This window comes from Saccostrea cucullata, unplaced genomic scaffold (assembly GCF_032062105.1).
Source record: "Saccostrea cucullata isolate Sc308-1 unplaced genomic scaffold, CSIRO_AGI_Scuc_v1 ctg2778, whole genome shotgun sequence".
Classification (NCBI taxonomy): domain Eukaryota; kingdom Metazoa; phylum Mollusca; class Bivalvia; order Ostreida; family Ostreidae; genus Saccostrea; species Saccostrea cuccullata.
The window spans coordinates 79,688-105,097 of record NW_026926354.1 but is presented as its reverse complement, the minus strand read 5'-3'; the positions used below and the strand labels follow the sequence as shown (position 1 = coordinate 105,097).

The following is a 25,410-nucleotide window of genomic DNA, read 5'->3' as shown; positions in this document are numbered from 1 at the left end:
TTTATTCGAAAATCAGTCAACCGAAACCTTTCTAATGTGGACGGCGTTTTCTTCCGACGTATCTTCCAATTCAACTTTATTACTCTAGACTGTATTTATCTGTGGGACCTGCAAGGAGCACTTATGTCAAAACCAACTGATTATTTATTGGTATACAATTGTTAGGCACTTCCATACACTGGGAAATTGTCGGAAATGGAAAACCCAGCGTTTTCTGGTAAGTATTTGCAGTAAGATTATGCGTTGCGTTAACTTTTATGCATCGTTGGAATACCGATAGAATGATGGTTGTCATTTTTGTCTAAAGAAACATAATATGAATTTGTTAATTGGTTAATTGACAGGGGTTTGAAACATTCTTGTAGAATTGGTAATTGATACCCATGTAAAATTAAAAAAAAAAAAGAAAGACACATAATATATTACTTATGATGAATTCTGAAATCAAGAAATAAATCAATGTAAAAGGATACGGATATATATTTACAACACATCTGAAAAGCAATGTCCTTGATAGAAGACCCATGTATATGTTTTGTCGGCTCTGAAAGTTGTTTAAACAGTACTTATCATAAATTTAAACAAAGAACTTGCATTTTTTATTTATAGGTCAGATAACAAGATAAGATTTTGCTTGTTTCTGTACACAATATTATAATGTGAATTCATGTACCTACTACATGTACGTGTGTATGTATAATGAATCCCCGGTACCTACTACAAAGCAGGCATTTTTTTCCTCAAAATACAGCTTTATACCAGTTTAACGTCCCCTAAACTTGATGGCTTTTTAACCGATACCCACCATAGTTTATTTAGGATTCCAGTCGTGTTTATTTCAACATCCAGTAACACTTGACTGGTTTTATTAGTTTGGCTATTGACGCGATCCTTGACCTGCTCACTAGATTTTGACCAGCGACTAAATATTGTAATAATGATCGAGGGCTCAATTAATCCAGGTACTGAGAGTCCAGAATGATGCCTTATCAAGACTCATGAAAATGTCATATAGGATAGAATGATTTTCAGGAAAGTAACATGTCGAAATAACATCCACTGATTATTCTCTTTTGTATATATGTCTAAAATTTTAAAATTTGCATCTTGAACCCTTATATTTATCATTGCACTATCCTTCATAGATTACAAAAACGGCATTTCCAGGGGAAATCAACAAATTTTGTTTGTTCTTTTTTTTTTTTTTTTTTTTGCCAAGAAGTACTTCAGGACAAATATGTCCCAAATAAGATTATGATACTTTCATATAATTATTTTAAAAATGATGGGAACATACCCGCCCTAGGCTCAAGGTTCACGAAAAAATGCAAAAAATATCTCTATGACTACCGGGTGTATAGTTAAACATAGTACATATGTAAATCAGAATAGCTCAGATGGTAAGTTTAGACTTTTCAAAGTCGTTGTTCGAGTTGACCTTACATAAATTTTCTTGCGTTTTAATTTCAAACACCTTTTTTTATAGCGCCTTGCATGTTTTTCTTTAGTTAAATCTTTTAACTAGAGAAAATCTGAATATGCATTTCATGCGAGAGCGAAGCGAGAGAACGGGTCTGTATTTTTTATCGTATTAATCATAATAATTCTACAAATACACTGTACAACAGACAGCTATATTTTTTGGTTTATTCATTTTATTTTATTTTATTTATTTATTTCGTTCTTGTTAAGATTTGAATGTAGAACTACAGGTAAAGAAAATGTTTAGATTTTTGGGGATATTTTTTAAATGCAAGACAGAATGTATACATGTATCTATGTCATTTAAGTACTCAGGGAGGTAGACAGCAAATAAAGATTGTCAAGGGCATATAAAAAGTGATTGTTGTGCCGCCTACGGAGCAGAGCGGCACTAAGGGATCACTTTACCCGGCGTCTGTCAGTCTGTCTAGCTGTCTGTCTGTCCATCTGTCACACCTTGTATTTCAAGAACTCTTAGAGATATGGACTTTTTGCACATTTATTGCTAGGCAGTATAGCATTTGTAAATTGCCATGGTTACCGACTTCATGACCCTTGACCTTGTCCTTTTACCTACTTAACTAGAAAGTTAAAGGTGCCAATATACATATGCATATTATTGACATTTAACGAGGTATTCTATGCTATTAAAAATGTGCACTGATTGTCATAAAACATTATAAACAATTCACTTGGCCTCGATCTTTGGCCTTCTTTACAAAGAATACCCCGGACAATTTAACTTAACTTAAAACTTTTGAATTTTGAGTTGGTGTTGATAATTAACATTTATACATGTTTATGAGCTCATAATACTGTTCTTTGAAACTGTATTATATTCAGTAACCACAAAAACTATATTTTTTAAAATTATTATGAAAATACATCGGGATCGGGTCATCGGGATCCCACAATGGATCGTGTAGAGTGACAGTTGGTTTGAAGACTTTGAAACACGTATCGTTATTAAAACATTTGTAACGTAGTTTGAACTTAATTGTCTTTTCCCCTGGAGTTGAAGAGTTCCAATACTGAAAGGAATTGTGTGCTACCTTTTAAAGTTTATATATGCTGTCGTACACTTCTTTTGAAAAAGCTTGGATAAACAAAACATCTAGAATATATGTTTTGTAATTTTTGTATATATTTCTTTGAATTTTACAAGAATTTTCATCAATTGATATTTTTTTTTAAAAAACCCTGGTAACGCCATCGTCGCAAACCACGGCCAAAGTGTACGATCCTCTCCCATTTTCATGTAGGAGAGAACTATATGCCGGACCGTTCCTTACAAAAATCAAAGTACTGAAAGTACTCAAAAGCGGTTAGCATGCTTTCATCGAATATGTACAGTGTACAATAACAAAAAATGCATTGAATGATGATATTAAAGTAGGCATGCATATCTTTTTCCAGTGTCATCAGCGAAGAAGCAGACACACTGAATTTTTGTAGTACTTAACTAAATGGTATAACCAATAAGATCCCAGACTGATGTCTCAAATGTTTGTTTCAAAATATCAACCTGAGATTTTCAGTTTGAAAGACAGGAAGTTCAATTTCAAAAAATTTTCCCTAATTGTCTCCATTGGTGGCGTCCAAAAGTGCTCAGAACGAAAAAAGAATTATGTTGATGTTGCAAATTTAATTGGCTCTATTGATTCTGAAATTAGGTAACTGTAAAGGCTACTATAGCAAACAACTCAAAAAGAAAATAAAATGATAATTCAAATTCTTTAGATTAATTGATGTGGAGTGCTGTACATAGATCTTTAGCTGGCTAGTCTGAGAAAAGTGGATGGACGAGCAGAGAATTAATTAATTTCAGAGAGCTTCAGTTTCGTAGGCTCACTGCGGGTCAGCAGGTGTGACCTGTCATTGGGGATGCTTACTTCTCCTAGGCACCGGAACTTTCAAGGATCTGTTTTTCTTTTGAGACCGATCACTGTTCATTCTGTATTTTGATACAGATACTGAGTACATCTGTTTATTAATATTATGAACTATTTCTCTCACAGGAAGAAAGACAAGAAAACAAGATAATAAAGTTTTAAGAAATGTATACATTACTGACTTTTCATACAATTAAATGTTCGAATAAGTAAATGGAATATGACAATTATTTAAAAAAGAGTCTTGCACGATATGTATAAACGAACATATACTGAGTATTTGGCAAATATTTTTCATCAAATATTGTATTAAAAAAAAAAAAAAAAAACGTGTGAAAAGGAAAGTTGTTGTTTAATCCATCAATACTAGTATTTCAAAAATTCAAAGGTTCACTAAAAGTCAGTGTATAACAAACAATTAAATTGTCCATTGCAAGAATTACCTAGGTATCATTGTCATTTTCTTCAATATGTCGCATAAGCAATATATTGTTTTTTGTTGTTTTTTTTTTACTAAAAACAAGTATGCGAATTTCTATCAATATGTCTGTAAGCATCTGTATTTTAATTTTTATTTCTTCTCAAAGGTTCAAAATGATAATTAACAAATTGGACAAATTCAAATTTAAAAAGTATTTTTACAACTTATACCTTGCATAGGAATTTAGCAAACTTTCAAAAATAATCATTCATTAGACATAATTTTCAATTTGTGCTTATCGTCAAGATTTTTCATGCCTCTTTTTTTCTGTGCATATTTTATATCGGCTGATTTTTAGAAAAGGATCGAATGCCGATTAAATTTTTTTCGCCAATTTTTTAAAATTAATTTTAGTATTTTCAGGCTCCCATTATTTTTTTTTTAAATAAAAATGTGATCGTTTAAAATAGTTTGTAATAATTAGACTGAGTACAGAATTTATCCCTGGAAACAAAGCTTTTATCATCTTTTAAATAATTTCAATTGAGAAAAAAAGGAGAAGAAAACAAACGTTTCATTATGGAAGTAATCCATAACTGTACAACTTACAGATGTATTCAGTATTTTTATATAAAGGCTTTCTTCGTGTACTAGTATTACTTAAGTTAATTAAAGGGATGCCTTAATATTTTGGAAAATGAAACTGTTCTCCGATGTTTTGCAGTCGGTAATAATCTTCAACCCCTTTAGCCAGTAATTAACCCGTCCTCCCTGTGGCAGTAGCATAATTCGGTTAAATATTTATTGTTCATGAGGGGTGCCCTATAATAAATCACAGGCACCTGAATTTTTATCAGTAAGTCTCTAAATTAGCCAAATATCGAAACATTCTACCCCCTCTATATATAAATACACAAGGTGTCCAACGCCATTTTGACCACCTGTTCGATTCAGGCTTCAATTTAACACATAAATCGGAAATGCCTACTGGTTTTCGTGTAGCATTGGGTTCAAATATGATATTTCTCGCTATACATTTCTTCCTAAAGTTTAATCTAACGCGTTGATAATGTTATCAGCTAAACTTCATGCTGACTTCGAATTTCGTCACAGGGCCCGATCGCCATCAGCTGACGTCACGGAAATTTAATCTCGGTACCAAATGCTCCTATACATAAACCTTTTTTAATACAACAATTATAAATTTATTTCATTGACAAACAAAATCAGAAAAACATTAAAAAACCGAAAGATTATGTTGTTTTGATAGTCTTGATTTTATTTAACATATGTTATATGTGTTAGAAACAAATCATAGGTACTAGGTAGAGGCTTTGTTGAAGTTTCCGTTGTCGATAGGTAGCGCCTTATGGAAGTTTCCGGTGTCGATAAAAATCGGACACATGCCATAAAGCGGCTAGCGAAGCTAACCGCTTAAAAATATATAGCTAACTATAGTTTACTATAGTTAACTATAGTTAACTATAGTAAACTATAGTTAATCATAGTAAATCAAAGTGTCAAAGTTTTCGCCGAAGTTTTTCCAAGTGTCAAAGTTTTCGCCAAAGTTTTTCAAAGTGTAAAAGTTTTCGCTAAAGTTTTTCAAAGTGTCAAAGTTTTCACCAAAGTTTTTCAAAGTGCCGAAGTTTGGCATAATAATCCTAAATTAAGAATATCTGTTCTTAACACATGTAAAATGATAAATGATTTCAACTTAATATTCATTTGAGGGTTGGGAATCATATTTTTTCAACTGACAAACTCTATCGCAGTCTTATACTATGTGGATGTGTTTTTTTGTGTGTGTGTGTATTTATGAACTATCATACCGGATTTTTTGCATGAAATACTGTTTATGATAGTAGCATATAGATAGCTGACACTCTTAGATTTAGTTACATCTTTAAAGAAGCTAGAAGCAGGCGACACATGCGTTCCTTTGAACACTCTCGTTTTGTTATCAGAACACTGAGAATTTGTTCAATAAATATATATTATGCAACTATCAAGCACTCATTCTGAAGTCTGTAATTCATTTCCGTGACTCAAACAGTCCATTTATGGGAAAAAGCTTTATATTCATTTACAGACTTTTATCTGAAACCGGAACGCAATCTGAATTAGGCATTCTCAAAGGTTTTTTTGTCATACGGCTGAAGATCACTTTAAAAAAACAGTATGAAAAACGGACAAATTAAAAAAAGAATGTTCCCTTTTGATTTCTTTTATTTGAAATCACGTTGACATATGTTGTAATCGAGCCTTACCTAGGCTTTTTTACCTGGTAAATCAGTTTTGAGCTGAGATTTCCTTAAAAAAGATTACAATTGACGTAGACAAAATAACTGTACGAGGGGTGATCAAAAAGTTCGCGAACTGATTGAATAACTTCCGTAAAAGAAATGATATGGGGTTTCAGTATTGAAAATGTTTCAAAGTAGTCCTCTCCTGTTTTAATGCGCATCTGCAATCATTCTGCCCATGTGCGGATCACGTGATATAGGCGATCACGTGACATGCTCTTTAGCGTTCTGTCACAGAAGCTTAACATTTTTTCGGACTCTTATATTTCTTACCATGCAAGTTATTTTTTGCAACAAAAATAGTACATTTGCCAAAAACGGCCTAATCTCTGCAATAGTGTGGGTGGATAATGATATCCTTTTACAGAATGAGCATGGTGACCATCAAAAGCCTATTCCTCTGTCTTTTGATCGTCGTTTATTTCATGTGGATAAAGTATGGGTGCCTTCACTTTATCATATCTGATATGTTTAAGGTCTAAAGTAAACGATATTTTAGGGATTTGATAATTATATTATTGTAAAGATATTCATCCATTTTTCTAACTGTAAGTTGGCGATCTTTCAAATCAAACTGCTTAACAAAGGACACGTCTCTCTCCCAGTTTGTTTTCACCGGGCAACAGAACAAACATCATTTTTAAACATCTCCCTTCCTTCACTTAAACAATCAATCCAATTAATGACAAAACTATCTTGTCTTCATGAACCGTGTACAAATTATTATAAGCTTCTGCTAAGGAATTTCCAAGATATACAGTTAACTTTACAGCCGTTCGTTTCTCGAATACGACTGAGTCAACCATTTTTTTTGTCACAAGTGATCTACCTTATGACGTCATTTCACATTAAGACGTCACAAACACGGGACAAAACGTTCCATTACATATTTTATTTATAGAACATGTGTATGACTCTACATGTGCCAAATTTCATTCTGATCTGAATTGCTGTTTTGTAAATATAGATATAGTTCGCGAACTTTTTGATCACCCCTCGTATTATCGAGCTTTTGCTTTTCAAATCAGCCCTTCAGCATGAATTCCAATAGTGTGTGTCAAACTAAAGAAGTGGGGAACTTGAGTTTCGTACTGAAAACAATTTGCTTGTTATCATGTCACATTTGCCTGTTGTAAAATATTACAATTCTGTAAATTTTTATATTCCTTTTAAATGTAACCACTTGCAATACTTGTTGATACTGAATGAAGAAAAAATGAATGTTAAAAATTGTTAAACAATACGTTTGAGTTCGAAGTTATTGATGACTTCTGGATGAAATATATGAAGATAACAAACAGTATTTAAGTTCCAAAGTCCATACAAAATAGGAGACTGCAAAAACATCAGAGGTGGGATCAGGTGCTATGGAGGAGTGAGCATCCCCTGCCAACCGGTTACACCCGCCATGTGCTCCTTGTCATGATTGGATAATATCGGAAAATCCGTCGACAATTCAATGTTTAAATAATGGACTAACAATTAGTAAGAAAAAAGTCAGTCATTATTTGACTCAATGAAAAATTGTGTTTGCTGACACGGTCATTGTATCGACCATAGAACTTTCAAAATGATGACTTTAAACGAGACTGCTGATATTCTTGTTTCATCAACGTGTTTGTCAATAATTTACCTCGTTTTAGTAATTGTTCATACATAGAGCATGCTCTTGCATATCGAATCAACTGAGATATATGTAAACTCCGCATTTGTAATTGCGCATTCTGTGTAATATGCTCCAAAGAGATCGGACTTGATGCATATAACACTGTTAACAAAAAGATCTTGAACTGATGCAGTAAATCAGTACTGTGTAATCGATGCTTACTATATTTATTAGGAACATAAACCAACAGACGTTTACGTGATAAAAATGTTGGCTTGATATATATATAATTTGTATATTTATCATAAAAAGACAATATTTGCTCACCCGGTGTTGTCACCATATGCACTATGATGACCTTAAACTTCATTATTTCTCGACCTTCATGCCCTATCAACTTGATGAATTTCCTGGAGTTAAAAAAAAAAACGAACCCTGTACTGTTCATATGACTTTACTGTAAAATTAACATCTTATTTTAATGCATTATATTGTAAATGGAGATATACATAGGATGCCCGGATATACTCTGGATGTACTGTAAACCAATTTTTATTCGCGTGCGAGAAATTTTCGCGAACTTCGCGAGAACCTCGTTATCGCGAATATTTCTCGCGGTCATTACCGGTCATTATAATGTGTCTATTAGTTAACAAGCGAACCTAAATAGGCATGATCGCGAAAATTAATCGTCGCGAACTAGTTTACCGCTGGTAAATCGCGAAATAAAGTCGTCGCGAATAAAAGTTGGTTTACAGTATTTATTTTTCCTTAACCCTCTTCAAAAAATTTCCAGGTCTTAAATTTATGCCAGTTTTCCAGGATGAAATATTTTTTGAACGTTTGAACATTAAGACACTCTACGGTTTTAGTTTTTATAATGATAGTCCACGAACCTTTTTTGACCCATTTGTATTTCTTCCCTGAAAAATTATATTGGATGATCACAAATTATTTTTATTATAAAATACAACCAACCTCTATTATTTATTAAAATGAAATGGTAAACTTTTGCTTGCAGATAAAGATGGAATGGAACTTAAAGAAAGACATACAAACAGTGAAGAGGGTCTGGATGTAAAAGTAGATGTTCAGGCGATCAAACTTAAAAGGAGTCTGGGCCTTATCAGTGGTACCTCAATCATCGTAGGAACTATCATAGGTGAGGGAAAATGGGTGAGAAATAGAAAAAGAGGCCCATGGGCCACATCGAGAGAAGCTTTGACCATTCTGTTCTTTACCAGATTTCACCCTTGTTATACATAATGCATCCCCACCCTACCCCACTGATAATAATTTAGACATTTTGAAATCTATATATCCTTCCATGGGCATATATTTTTTGGCCCAGTGGTTCCTGAGAAGAAGATTTTCAAAGATTTTTCCTATATATTTCTATGTAAAACTTTGATTCCCTATGGCCCCACCCTTTCCCCGGGGGTCATGATTCCTACAATTTAGAATTTACACTACCCCAGAATGCTTCCATATAAGCTTCACTTTTTCTGGCCCAGTGGTTCTTGAGAAGAAGATTTTCAAAGATTTTTCCTATATATTTCCATGTAAAACTTTGATTCCCATTGTGGCCCCGCCCTTCCCCCGGGGGTCATGATTTGAACAAACTTGAATCTACACTACCTGAGGATGATTCCACATGAGTTTCATCTTTCCTATTCCAGTGGTTCTTGAGAAGATGATTTTCAAAGATTTTTCCTATATATTTCTATGTAAAATTTTGCACCCCATTGTGGCCCCGAGAATTCCCCTGGGGGTCATGATTTGAACAATTTTCTACACTATACCAGGATGCTTCCACATAAGTTTCAGCTTTTCTGGCCCAGTGGTTCTTGAGAAGAAGATTTTCAAAGATCTCTCCTATATATTTCTATATAAAACTTTGATTCCCCATTGTGGCCCCACCCATCCCCCGGGGGTCATTATTTTGAACAATTTAGAATCTACATTATACCAGGATGCTTCCACATAAGTTTCAGCTTTTCTGGCCCAGTGGTTCTTGAGAAGAAGATTTTCAAAGATTTTTCCTATATATTTCTATGGAAAACTTTGCAACATTTTCAATTTAGAATCTACACTATACCAGGATGCTTGTTTCATATTCTGGTCCAGTGGTTCTTGAGAAGAAGATTTTCAAAGATTTTTCTATATATTTCTATATAAAACTTTGTACATGTCGCCAGCCAGGGGGTCATGATTTGAACAATCACTCTACACTACCCCAGGATGCCTCCACCTAAGTTTATATAGCTGGCTCAGGGTTCTTGCAAAAACATTTTTTAATTAATATTTTTGTCTTTTCTTGATTATCTCCCCTTGTGAGGGGATATGTCCCTTCATTTTAACAATTTAAATTTCCCTTTACCCAAGGATGCTTTGTACCAAGTTTGGTCAAAATTGGCCCAGTGGTTCTTGAGAAGAAGTCGAAAATGTGAAAAGTTTACAGACGGACAGACAAAATACGGACGGATAGCAAAACGTGATCCAAAACATTAGAGCCTGGGCTCAGGTGCCATGGAGAGAGAATGATCATGTTTTTTCATTAATATGCATCTAAGTTAATTATTTAAAAGTTATATATTAATATATTGAAAAAGTAACATTGAAAAGATGTTAATCAAAAACTAGATATTTTTATATATATTCTAAAAATGGTCGATTATTTTCCTCATTACATTTCTGCTTGAATGTTCTTTTAAATGTAACTCATCTGTTTTTGAGAATAATCGTAGTCTCATCAAAGTTCTCGCACCATGATCTGAACAAAATGGAATCTATACTTTAGCTATACAACGAAACAGAGGCTTCTTTGTTTTAATGTATATTTATAATAACCCTAACAATCCGAAAGATATGTGTATTTCCAAAATAAAGCTGAATGATAAACTTATACAGCAAATACATTCGTACAGATTTTGAAATGACATTGCACACTTATATTTCGGAATTGGATTATGTTCGTTAGTTTTGTATTTTAACTCGAAAATAAGTAAAAATCAAGTGAAACATAATTTAGATATATAATAAAGAAATAACATAACATATATTTGTAAATTTGGGCACCCTTAGCTGTATAAAATGCTTTTGCAACACAACCTCGTGCTTTTGCAAAGCGTACAATGTTCACCAATATTATAATATAAATGATAATTCAAGAATGATTAAAACTTTATTTATTCATGATGACATACATGTATGCTGGTTTTCAAGATGGTCCTGCTTAAACTTTAGTATCTCAAATACGCTGAATATGTAGAAGTGAATATTTTTTTGCAAGCACTGAAAGGAAATACTAATTAGTAGACTGTTAATTGCACGTGTAATTAATGATAAGCAATTTTTTAAAATGAAGAAATAATTTCTGTCATATATTAGACTGCAGACATTTATTTTTCACAACTTGTTATCGAACTACACATAAAAGATTAGTTTGCTGTATTTGGAATGTTCTTTTTTAATATTTCGGGAAAAACAGAAGAATACATCATTATCACATGTGTAGATGATTCAACTAATTTTGTTTAAAATGAAATAAAAAAAAGTTAGCAGGATATTTTTTTCATTATACTCGTGAAAAATCTGTGTCATTAAATGTTGCTCTAATATTAAGAAAACTGTTTATTAAAATTTAGGTTCGCTGTCTTATGCTGAGCTTGGAACTTTGATTACAAAGTCAGGCGGGGAATACCCGTACATGATGGAAGCCATGGGGAGAGTTGTGGCTTACCTGTTCGCTTGGACCAAGATCATTGTACTCACCCCGTCCTCCATGGCCATCATCTGCCTGACCTTTGCCGAATACTTTATTACTCTGTTTGACTTCTGTGGAGAGCCTCAAATACCGAAGAAAATTGTTGCCGCGCTAGCTATGAGTAAGATGCTAGTATCGAATAAAGAAACTTTTCACATTGCGACATGAAGAATACAAGAGTACAATTCAACAGAGGTCTATTTCATTTTTATTATTTTTTTTGTCGTAATGAATATAAATTATGTGATGTCCACTAGATAAACTAGACCTTCGAATTCTACTGAATGAACATACAGAAAGAGGTTTTGCCTTCAGCAGTGTTAATTTCTGTGTCAAGCGATATCTGGCTTAACTCCCAAAATATTTTTACTAAATAGACAATATCTTTTTCAAAACTTCAATTCGCAATATTGAAAATATTGAGGAAAAAAATGTGTTTCACTTCGACAACTTCTGAAATACATTAAATCTAACTAGGGCTAATTGTAACGGGAACCGTTACAGATGTTCCCCAAACGCTCCCCAACTCCCTTTTGGTGCCTTATTCCCTGTAAGTTTCTTATTTATTTACAGCTTCATTAAATAAGACGAACTCTATGCCTTTTAGACTATAACAATGTTTTCCCAGAAGTATATTCAGTATATTCAAATTTATGCATTGCACGCATGCGCATTTGAATGCATGTACGTAATGACCATATCATCTTGTCTACACTATTTATATACTAGAAATTACAGCGTTTTATCCAAAAGTATTAAAAAATACATTTAATCTAGTGTATTTGTAATTTTACTCATTTCACGTGCACGCACGTGCATGCATGTGCATGTCGACTGTATTTTCTTGTAAGAGTCTGTTATGTTTGTCTATGTTCTAAATCCCATCCTGTTTGGTTGAAAAACGAGGAAGTTATAGCCATTTTAAGTTTAAGCCAATCAGATTGCAGCGCACGTGTATGCGCATGTTTTCACGACAACTGTTATATATCATATTGTAGGACATCCTAATGCATGATTATGTTTAAAATTTTAAAGTATTTCGTCAAAAATTAAAAAAAGATATTGCGATTTTTGTTTCAGCGAATTATTTTGTAATTATTTTGTTAGAGCAAAGCACACGTGCATGCACGTGCATGCATGTGCATGTCGACCATACCTCCTTGTGGGAGTCCATTATGTTTGTCTATGTTCTAAATCCCATACTGTTTCGTTGAAAAACAAGGGAGTTATAGCCATTTAAAGTTTAAGCCAATCAGATTGCAGCGCACGTGCACGCGCGTGTTTACATGACAATTGTTATATATCATATTGTAGTACATCCTAAAGTATGCCTATATTTTAAATTTCATAGCATTTCGTCAAAAAACAGAAAAGATATTGAGATTTTTGTTTCAGCCAATCAAAGCGAAGCGCACGTGCATGCGCGTGAGTTCGTGCTAATTTGACAGTGTCACATTATCTACACTATTAATATATCCTTATTAAATGAGTTTTAAAATATTACTCAAAAAATGTTAAAGTTATAGCTATATAAAGTATATCCGTCATTTCACTCATTTCACGCGCCCGCACGTGCATGCGTATGCGCGCAAAATAACCTTCGTGTTGCACACCTACACTACACACCTATTAACCCTAAAAAGGTTTTAGCTCAGTTGGGTGAACAGTTTCTGAGAACACTCGCGGACAAAAAAGTACCGGAGAACAAAGAAGAAAAAAAAGAATAATAATAATAACTAGTGCTAATTGTAACGGGGACCGAAGAAAAACGCTCCCCAACTCCCTTTTGGTGCCATATTCCCTGTAAGCTTCATTAAATAAGACAAACTCTATGCACTTGAGACTTTAACAACGTTTACCCAGATGTGTACCAAGTTCATTCAAATTTTAGCGTTGCACACGTGCGCATGTGAATGCATGAACGTACTCGACCATATCATCATGTCTACACAATCTACATATTTCAATATACTGAATGTTAAAGTATTTAATCCAAAAGTATTAAAAAAATACGCTCATTCAAGTGTATTTTTGATTTTGCTCATTTCACGTGCACGCACAAGCATACATGTGCATGGTGACCATACCTTCTTGTAGAAGTCCATTACATCTATCTATGTTCTAAATCCCACCCCGTTTGGTTGAAAACCAAGGGAGTTATAGCTGTTTAAAGTTTTAGCCAATCAGATTGCAGCGCACGTACACCCGCGTGTATGCATGTGCATGATGACCATACTTCCTTGTAGTAGTCCATTATATCTATCTATGTTCCAAATCCCATCCTATTTGGTTGAAAACCAAGGGAGTTATAGCTATTTAAATTTTCAGCCAATCAGAAAGCAGCACACGTGCGTGCACGTGTTTTCATGATAATTGCTATATATCATGTTGTAGGCTATCCTAATGCATGGCGATGTTCAAAATTTCAAAGGATTTCGTCAAAAAACAAGAAAGATATTGAGACTTTATTTCAGCCAATCAGAGCGAAGTGCACGTGCATGCGCGTGAGATCTTGCTATTTTGACCATGTCATATTGTCTGTGCTACTAAAATATTCTTATATTATAAGTTTGAAAGCATTTCATTTTAAAAATTAAAAAGTTACTCCTATATCAATTAATCGGTCATTTCACGTGTTGCACGTGCGCGCTCTTAAGCACGTGCGCGCAAAATGACCTTCGTTCCGCAAATCTACATAACATGCCTACTGACCCTAAAAAGGTTTTACCTAAGTCAGATGTGTAGTTTACAAGATCACTCCGCGGACAAAAAAGTACCCAGGAAGAAGAAGAAAAATAATAATAATAATAAGAAACAGAGTAAAAACAATATGTTCCCCAACTTCGTTTGGGGAACATAATAACTAGTGCTAATTGTAACAGGGACCGTTACAGATGTTCCCCAAACGCTCCCCACCTCCCTTTTGTTGCCATATTCCCTGTAAGCTTTATTTAATAACACAAACTCTATGCATTTGAGATTTTAACAATGTTTACCCAGAAATTTACCATGCTCATTCAAATTTTAGCATTGCATGTGAATGCATCTACGTAATGACCATATCATCTTGTCTACACAATCTATATATTTTAATATACTAAATAATAAAGTATTTAATCTAAAGTATTAAAAAATTCGCTCATTCAAGTGTATTTTTGATTTTACCCATTTCACGTGCACGCACGTGCATACATGAGCATGGTGATCATACCTTCTTGCATAAGTTCATTATATATATCTATGTTCTAAATCCCATCCCGTTTGGTTGAAAACCAAGGGAGTTAAAACTGTTTAAAGTTTCAGCCAATCAGATTGCAGCGCACGTACACGCACATGTATGCATGTGCATGTTGACCATACCTTCTTTAAGATGTCCATTATGTATATCTATGTTCCAAATCCCATCCTGTTTGGTTGAAAACCAAGGAAGTTATTACTGTTTAAAGTTTTAGCCAATCAGATTGCAGCTCACGTACACGCACGTGTATGCATGTGCATGGTGACCATACCTTTTTGTAGAAGTCCATTTTATATATCTATGTTCCAAATCCCATCCTGTTTGGTTGAAAACCAAGGGAGTTATAGCTTTTAAAAGTTTCAGCCAATCAGATTGCAGCGCACGTGCATGCACGTGTTTTCATGATAATTTCTATATCTCATGTTGTAGGATATCATAACGCATGGCTATGTTCAAAATTTCAAAGATTTCCTCAAAAAACAAGAAAGATATTGAGATTTTAGTTTCAGCCAATCAGAGCAAAGCGCACGTGCATGCGCGTGAGATCTTGCAATTTTGACCATGTCATATTGTCTATGCTTCTAATATATCCTTACATTATGAGTTTCAAAGCATTTCATCAAAAATAAAAAAAGTTACGCATATATCAATTAAATCGGTCATTTTACATGTTGCACGTGCGCGCTCTTGCAAGCACGTGCGCGCAAAATGACCTTTGTTCGGCAAATCTACATAACATGTCTATTGACCCTAAAAACATTTTACCTTAGTCGGATGTGTAGTTTACAAGATCACTCAAGGACAAAATTTTCCCAGGAATAATAATAATAATAATAAGAAACAGAGTAAAAACAATATGTTCCCCAACTTCGTTTGGGGAACATAATAATAATAATAAGAAACCGAGTAAAAACAATATGTTCCCAAACTCCGTTTGGGGAACATAACTATAAAACATTGAATATACCCTAATATATGTACCTCATCATGCTTTATGCGATTCAAATATTTTATAACCCATTCCATCAAACCCTTCATACATAGATTAAACTTTGTGACTATATCGAATATATATTTTTCCAACATATTTTCCCGTTCTTAGATGATTGCTTATTACAATCAATGTCTTTTTATAGTTTTAAGATCCTTTTGGATAACAGATGATTGACAATTTAATGCAAATAATTATTTCTTTTGGTAAAATCCATACATAAAGAGATTAAAGGAATGAGCCTTGGAATATGGAACTACATACAGTATGAAAAAGTATATATAAGAAGATATTCAATATTTATACAAACTTCGTTATCTCGAACCTGATGGGACTGAGAAAAAACTTCGAGATTCCGGGAATTCGAGATGTCAAAGGTTAAATACTTAAAGAATATGTGGTTTGGACTTCCAAATCACTTCGACACATCCATGGTATTCGAGATATCGGAGTTCGAGATACCGAAGTTCAACTGTAATTGGGTATGGAATATATTTCAGGTATTAAAGTCAGATAAAAAATTAAGAGTTTTTATAAAATACTAAAGTATGCAGAATATGGTACTCCTACATAAAACACGAAAGCCATGAAGGGACACGTCGATTTTTCAAAAAAGTAAAAATTAATTCGAGATCTCGAATTACACAATCCGTTCCCATGGATTATCAATTCGTTCCCTCGATTTATCATTCGAGATATCGCAAATTACATATTTCTTCGTCACAATTTACTAATTCGTTCCCTCGATTTTTAATTCGAGATCTCGAATTACATAATTCGTTTTCACAGATCAATAATTAAAGATTTCTATTTGTAATTTGAGATCTCGAATTACACAATCCGATCCCACAAATCAACATACCATTCTAATAATTTTGATAAACCATTTTCTCAAATTTCATTACACATACATATATACATATATCCGAGTACATGTATAAAGGCTTGGAAAATCCAATCCTTTGTATCAATTAATGCGTTTTATGTATTTTGATTCAGCAACCGGTCGTTCCGATATTTATGCAATTAAGTCAAGTATATATATTTTAGGAAAAATAATTACACAGGGCCCATGTTTACTTTTACTAGGGCTTAATTTCAATGATTCAAATATACATGTAACACAGAAATCTAAGACTTTTTTGTACAAATATCAGTGATAGCATTTGGATTTGAGATATGTTCATGTTTTCTCATTTTTGACTGAATATGTAATAAAAAGTAGGATGTAAACTACTCCATATTCTATTCATTAAACACGTATTGCAATAACCGATATGTACAGGTAAATAATAATTAATCGTGGGAACGAGGGAACGAATTGTTTAAATTGAGAGAATGAATTACAATCCGAGACAACGGATTGTGTAATTTGAGGGAACGAATTGCTAATCTGTGAGAACGAATTGGCAATTCGTTATAACAGATTGTCAATCCGAGAGAACGGATTATATAATTCGAGAACTAAGTTTACTTTTATACATCTTTGAAAATCCCTATGTCTCTTTATGGCTTTCATATAAATACGATAAAACAATTTTTCCTTCGTACTTACTTGGTTAAAAGGATGATTAGTATTTTTTCAAATGTCTTTTAACTGAATTACACTTATCTTTAATTACATGTATTAATTAAAAGTACATACAAGTGTGTAAAATTACACAGTATATTGAATTTGAATATGTTCCAGCACATGTCTATTTTATAATTAAGAAATAATGTGGTATTTTTTGCATTCTTACAACATGTACAGTGTACAAGAAGTTTCTGAAAGAAGCTATGTCATCTGATTCATAACTATATTATTTTTACATTCAGTAACTCTGGCCATAGTGAACTGTTGGGATACGAAACTTGCAGCCAGTGTACAAGTCTTTTTCACCGCGGCTAAGCTGATCGCTCTATTTATCATTGTGATTGGAGGTCTGGTGTGGCTAGGGAAAGGTAATGCCAAATAATTTGCTAACGGTTATTTATTACTTGTAGTTTTATTTTGTATCAATTACGGTAAATTTCTGTTTTTACATATTAGGAGAGGTGGAAACACTACAGACAGGATTTGAGGGTTCCACTAATTCCCCTTCAGCAGTAGCTCTAGCTTTCTACGATGCACTCTGGGCTTATGACGGATGGTACTTCCTCTTTATATAACCTAACGATGTGAAGAAGTCGTTCGCATGGTGCAGTGGTAAAGCGTTTGCTCTAGACTTGCGTAGTAAGGAGCCGATCCTTACGTCGCAGGATCGAATCCCACTGCGGGACGTGGTAAACTGTCTTTCGTTTGAGACACTATAAAATGAAGTCCCATGTCGCAAAAGGTGCTGTCCAGTACTGGTCTTAATGCAGCCCTCCACCAGCAACTGATTGCATCTCAGCATGAGTGAAAAATTCGCGCAAGGGACATTAAACAAACCACAGGAGTTCGCGTAACAATCAATTTTAATGAAATTTTCAGTAAATAAAAAAAAAATAATACCTGAAATAATAACATATGTTAAATTATAACAGGTATTAGGGTGAATTCACCATGCATCGGATACCCTTGTACTTCAACAAGTTCTAGCGATATCGCTACCGAAGGAAAATTATCAAAATGGACCTCAACATTTAGTTTGTGATTAAAATATCAATTTAGGACACAATTATATGCCTTTTATTGAGAAAATATCCCCCAAAATCGAGTTTTTAGGAATAACTGAGAATTCACCATGGATCGGACATTGTTCACCATGCATCGGACCGACGGTATTGAAAACGGAAAAATATGTACCTTTATCACAGTGCTTTAAAATCCTTGATATGGGTATATTTTCATCTTTTATCTAAGAAATAACCCTCATCTAAAATTTAATTGACGATATAGTTGCACAAATTTAGAACGATTCAAGTTACATCGCTCTGCCTTAGAAATGCTTTAAAATGCTTAGAATGCGGTAATTCGCGCCTTTTTCTCATGGTTTATCATACTCTGGTTTGTAGAAATAAATTGAGTCAAATTCCAGACGTCATATATCAATAACTTGTATTTTGACTGAAAATATAGAGTTTTTATTTTCTTTTTCCGCAAAAAACAGCTGTCAGCTGGGTTCTGTATGAAAATGGTAGTGCTTACCTTTGCATCGAAAAGTGTCCGATGCATGGTCAATTTGTGTCCGATGTACGGTGAAATTAGCATTAGTAAAAACCAGCTCTAATAAGAATTAAACAAACATTGAAGTGAAATTTCTTTATAATTTATGTAAAATTACCAATCCCTGACAAAATTCACCAAAGTCCGACTCGTTCCGAGGAAGTCGAATTTAAAAGAACGATAACTCTGAAAATTGCAAAATCATAAATTTTGGGTTATTCCCCTTTGATGATGTAAAATATGACGTAACTTCAAGGCCATTTGTGGGGTATTTTTATCTCAACATGACAAACACAATCGGTATCATTAAAAAATTTAAATCTTCATCTTTACGACAGAAACAAATAAATACACAGAACTCTTAAGTTGAAAGAGAGTTTAATGCCTAAAGTTGTCCGAAGCAAGGTATGTGTCCGATGTATGGTGAACTCACCCTACGTATTTTTTCATTTACTGAAAAATTCGGTAAAATTGTTAGGTACGCCAACGAACAAACATACAAACATTGTCAAGAATACTTACAATTCTGGAATTTTTAAACAAATGTTGCTTCTGAAGAGAGGAAAAATGCCGAATGGATATATTTTCATTTTTTTTTTATTCCTATATATCATGATTTAGAAGATTTGCTGGAATTTGTCAGCTGTAAATGCATGCATCGTTCTCCGATGCATAAAAATATAAATTGACTTTTTTTATTTAAAAGGGAGATGACCATTATCAAACTTTATAATGTGTTTAATAAACGATTTATTGTTATCTTCGTATTTCATGCAAAGCATTTTAATTATGTAGTTAATATTTAATTTTTTTATTTCCAAAGGCATTGTATTTCTGCATTTTTTTTCCTGAACTGCTTTCTTTCTTTTTTTGTCTAATATATTGACAAAAAATAATTTTCTTTGCAGGAACAATTTAAACTATATTACAGAAGAGCTGAAAAATCCATATGTGTAAGTAAGAAAAACTTGTTTTGATATTTGCAGGGCAATTCTTTTATATTTGAGATGCATGAAAAATATTGGTGGCTGTCACAATTGAGTTAATGGATAGTTATTTTGTACCACTAAAAAATGAATATCATTGGTATTTGAGAATGCATGCATTTACCAATCACACAATCACACAAACGGATTATTCCGTTTGTTGGATTGTGGGAAGGGGCACACGCTGTGTGTGACCTATCGACAGGGTAAGTTTACTCATTCATGCATGGCACCTGGTCTCATCTCTGAAAAGAGTCCTGCGTTTGCTCTGCCCCAAATTTGTATTGTTTTAAAGGACTATTGATCGTGATGACTCTTTGTTTTTTCATCTTTATTTCTCCACCTTATGCATGAACCAAATCTGACTCAGTAAGTGTTTTATGAATACCTAGATTATGCCATCTGAGGGACTTAAATGTTTCAAATCCCACCGATAGAATTCAATATATAATAACCGTGATTGTAGTGTATTTTTGGATCTTTACAGGAACCTGCCTCGTGCTAATACAATAGGAGTACTTCTAGTCACAGTTATCTATGTGCTAGCTAATATTTCCTACTTAGCTGTTCTTGGAAAAGATGGCCTTCTTAACTCAAGTGCCGTGGCTGTTGTAAGTCTTTTATCTTTTATTATTATGCTTCCTGTCAGTTTGTCTCTATATAACCCATACCCTACTATTCTCGCATAGTGGTCTAAGGATTTATATAGCGTAAGCATACTATGCCGAAATAGTGCACGCCCTTATTTACAGAAAATTCTTCTGTGCATACGCCGGGGATCGAACTCACGACCATGAAATTGTCAGTCCGATGCCTTATCGATTACGCCATAGAGACGATCACTAAATGGTGTAAATTTATTAAATATATAAACTTAATTTATACAATTGACACAAGAAGGAGAAAATAGACAAATATTATTTGAAAACAGTTATATATTATTCTAAGGGACCTTGATTAATGTATACAACAACGTTTCAAACTAATTACACACAGATCGTTGATGAACTGATTTCATAGGGTCATTAAAACGCTTTTTTATATGACGCTTGATTGAAGGATGTAAAAAAAATATCAATGAGAATCGACGTCTGCAAACAAACAACAATATAATAACAAAACAGAAAATAAATTTGCTTTAAACTACAAAATACTAGTAATCAGAATAACTAAGCATGCAACCAATTTTAACATGAAGATTTTGAATGAGTTCTTGCAAGCGCGCTGTGTTAGCACCGATATTTTCAGGAAAAAGTCAAATGAATTGCCTCATAAATAATTACAACAGTCAGCATAATAATAACAATAGTGTTGCATTATCATTACTATGCCTAATCTTTGTGAGGTTTTCACACATTTGCACTGCCTCCGGCTCGTGCACCATGTGTTCTCCCTGTACTATTTAGGCATAGTACATGCATAATGCAACACTATTATATAATTAACTAACTTTAACTGGATTATATTAAGATTACAAAATAAACTGTATAAAGAAAATACTACAGGGTGGCTATTTTAAGCTGATCAATAGCACCACAAAAATGTGCTGTTGCTCTTATTTTAATCTTAATTTGTAAAAGTGTGTCGTAATTTTTTGGATGGCACCACAGGAATCTCTTGGCTATAAATTTGCTGTTATGATTTATACCTGGCAGCCAAAGAGTTTCAGTCCGTTGTTATTTAACAAAATGATAAATTTGTTTTAAACTACAAAATGCTGTTGCTTGTTTTATCTAATTTTTTTATATAAACCTTGACAGGAATGGGGAGAAATTGTAATGGGGAAGAACGTTGCAATCATTATGCCAATCTTTGTGATGTTTTCAACATTTGGTGCCGCCAATGGTTCTCTGTTCGCTGGCGTCAGGTACTATTATAGATTGAACAAAGGGAACAAATCTGTTTAAGAAGTAGAATTTACATGTATAAATGAATCTTCATTTTAGGGATAATTGTCTAATTTTTTGGTCAATGCAAATTATCATGAAATCCTACCGATTGCTCATCGTCATGAAACCAAAAATCTAATTCCACAAATTCACGTGCTACAAGCCGCGCTTCTGTCTCTTTTTGCCCCGTCCCGCACGTTTTTTTTTTCTTTTAAACAAGCCTATCGATGCATAAAGGTTAAGATTGTTCTAATCTGACGGTCTACACTCGGTAAAGTCCGTGCAAGCGAATAGATCTTGAATATATACATCATAATACTTTTTAAATATTTTGAATCTGTTAATTACAGGGTTTGATAGCATATTGAAGTTTGGAAAAGGTAAAATATTAAGAGCGGGATCAGACTTGATAAACAGGGCCGGGGTGGGGAATCTTACAATTATATACTAGTATTTTTTATGTATAAAAGCAGTCATATACAGGGGATGGCTTTAAAAGCTAAACTGTAAGCACAAAAATAAGCCATTCATATCTACGAGGGGCGATCAAAAAGTTTGCGAGCAAATTGTATTACATTAGAAATAGAAATGATATAGGGCTTCTGTGTTGAATATTTTTTAAAGTAGTCCTCTCCGATTTCAACGTGCATCTTCAACCGTTCCGTCCATGCGCGGATCACGTGATGTAGGCTGTCACGTGACATGCTCGTAGCGTTCTATCACAGAAGCTGAAAGATTTTTCCTACTGTGTATTTCATACTATGCAAGTTATTTTTTTTTATAACAAAAACAATCCATTTATCAGAAGTGGCCAAATTTCGGCAATAGTATGGGTGGATAATGATTATCCTTTTCAAGAATGAGCACGGTTACCATCAACACCCAAGTCCTCTTTTTTTGTTGCGTCGTTTATTCAATGTGGATAAAGTACGGGTGCCTTCTTTTTATCATATCTTATATGTTAAAAGTCTAAAATAAACGATATTCTAGGGATTTAGTAATTATATAATTGTTAAGATATTCAACCATTTTTCTAGCTGTAAATATCACAATCTTTCATAACAAGTTGCCTAACAAAACGCACATCTCTTCCTCAGTTTGCTTTCGCTGGGCTACAAAACAAACGTCATTTTTAACCATCTCCCTCCCTTCACTAAAACAATCAATCCAATTTATGACTGAACGTCTGGAAAGTCTGTTGTCTTCATAAACCTTGTACAAATCATTATAAGATACTTCAAAGGACTCTTCAAGTTATAAGTTAAACTTTACGGCCGTTTGTTGCTCGAGTAAGACTGAAAACCATTTTTCGTCACGAGTCACCTACATATTGACGTCATTTTCACATTGTGACGTCACAATAATTAAGAAACTCATTACTTTTCATATGCTATTTATAGAACATGTGCATGACTATAGGTGTGCCAAATTTCATTCTGATCTGAAGCGTGGTTTTGTAAATATAGAATTCGCGATCTTTTTGATCACCCCTCGTATGTAAAAGGTACTTACATGGCATATACGCATTTCTACGCTTATAACTTGAAAAACAAGTATAGTGTGAAAAAAACATTCATAACTTTGTTAATAAATCTTGCACCGTTGGAAAGAGAAAATGAATACGGTTAAATAATATACAAGAAATATTTTTATTAGTTGTACCAGTTTATTGCTAACTTGAGTAAAACTGTGCGCACTATTTGAGTGAGTTTGCCATTATCCAAATCAATCTGGGGGTATCACGTTATATGTAAAAATGCTGGATTTTTGGTGTTTACATCCACACCCTACCCAATCCCCCCAAAATACCGGTACTTAAAATTGGTTTGTAAAATAATGTTCAACATATTTATAATTTTCAACAAAACAATAAAATATCTTTTTATATATTTAACTAAGGAAAAAAAAACTAGAATGATACTCATTATTTAATAAATGGAAATTCCAGCATGATTATGGGTGTATTTCATTGCCATGGCAACAGAAATGAAATATTTATAATCATTTTCAGAACCATCACAATACCTACTTTCAGAATATATATACATTGGCATATACAAAAATTAAAAGAAATACCTCCAAAAATGCATTGAAATCTTCATATCAATTTGTCTAGAAATGCTCAAAATCTTTGCCATGGAAGGGGTTAAACTCAAAATGTATACATTACAGAACATTGTATGTTGCTGCCCGAGAGAACCAATTCCCAGAAGTGCTATCATACGTCAGTGCGCGACGTCTTACTCCAATCCCATGTATTATATTTACGGTAATACTTTTAAATTATCAATGAGGGCTGTAATTATGAAATGATTTCAAATGCTAGCTACTTAATGATCAAAAAAGGTATCTTTTCTTCTATCAAATTAATTTCAAACAAAATACGTATTTTACATCTATTTCAGACGGTGATTGCCCTTCTGATGTTAATTCCAGGAGATATTGGAAGTCTGATCGACTTCTTTAGCTTTGCTGCCTGGATGTTTTATGCTTTAGCCATTATATGTCTAATTATACTGAGGTTCAAATGGAAGGACCGTAAAAGACCAATTAAAGTAACAATAACATTTCAACCAATCAAACAATTATTGACGTCAATATTAAATTGACACAAACGTTTTCAAAGAGTACAAAATTTGGATGAATATTTTGTTAAGTAAGAGAATGTAATTTACAACGTTTATAGCGATAAGTAAAGGAAATATAGATATTATCTCTTCTGTTGATAAATTAAAGTACATAAAAATATTGAAATTAAAACTCGACCTTCTATTGTCACATATAACTTTGTAATACTTGCCCGTCGCAAAAGTTCACTTTTTCTCTTCAGCTGCAGAGTTCTTTTAAATAGTCTTTGATTTATGCTAAAAGTACTGTAAATTCTAGGAATCAAAGTCGTCATGATATATTTGAATTTTACAGATCTTTATCCTGTTTCCGGTCATTTTCTTGCTGTGTTCACTGTACTTGGTGGTGGCTCCGATCATACAAGACCCTAGACTAGAGTTTCTATACGCATTCCTGTTTATTGTTGGTGGACTTCTGCTGTACATACCACTAGTTCACTTTAAGATTCACAAAGGTTGTTTTGGTAAGTGTTGACAAAAACTACCCAAGCACAGATTCATTTTGGTTAACTATAGTTAAATTAAGTTGGCTATACTAAAAAGTCGATACATTTATTTATCATGAAACTTGACATTTGATTTTTTTTTAGAATTTAGAGCTTGAATATTGAAACAATTACAATCATTCGGTAAAAAAATATTGAAGTCTCTTTTTTTCCCCTTTAGATCCGGTTACGCTATTCTTTCAACTGTTTCTGGAAGTTGGTCCAAGTCCGTATGTGCCTGATTTTGACTAGCACAACTTCAGATATGTTTACTCTGAAGAAATCCAATATTCATGTGGAAATGTAAAGCAAGACAAAATACATAGTAAAATTCTCATCTCTTTTTCAGCTAAACCTTGTTAAGTTAAACATTATTCTGTTTTTAATACAAAGGACTGTGGGAAAAGATAAGTTATTGGATATAATGGGATTCATTTTTTGGGGGAAGGATGATCATAAATAATTGAGGTCTGCTGTCTCCTTAAACAGTTTAAAGGAAGTATTTCTAATTTATGTAACTTTTTTGAATGAGTCTGGTTTGAAAACTTATCTTTACCGATTGCCATTTTAACCATCGTTTAACTTTAATTTTTT

General features: G+C 33.4%; 1 protein-coding gene across 1 annotated transcript; it reads left to right on the top strand.

The window, feature by feature from the left end:
* Positions 1 to 25,410, top strand: LOC134271429 (b(0,+)-type amino acid transporter 1-like). The gene is made up of 12 exons (XM_062753629.1): positions 1 to 217; positions 8,726 to 8,866; positions 11,346 to 11,591; positions 17,518 to 17,643; positions 17,732 to 17,831; positions 19,738 to 19,782; positions 20,303 to 20,426; positions 21,576 to 21,682; positions 23,877 to 23,973; positions 24,110 to 24,259; positions 24,627 to 24,795; positions 24,998 to 25,410. The coding sequence occupies exons 1-12, from the start codon at positions 196 to 198 to the stop codon at positions 25,066 to 25,068; spliced, it is 1,398 nt and encodes a 465-aa protein (XP_062609613.1). The 5' UTR covers positions 1 to 195; the 3' UTR covers positions 25,069 to 25,410.

Bases quoted from the DNA above. Each gene is read 5' to 3' on its own strand.
- LOC134271429 (XM_062753629.1), top strand. From the start codon at position 196: ATGGAAAACCCAGCGTTTTCTG. The intron at 11,592-17,517 runs GTAAGATGCTAG...TTTTACATTCAG, and splicing joins TGTTGCCGCGCTAGCTATGA to TAACTCTGGCCATAGTGAAC. The intron at 24,260-24,626 runs GTAACAATAACA...TGAATTTTACAG, and splicing joins ACCGTAAAAGACCAATTAAA to ATCTTTATCCTGTTTCCGGT.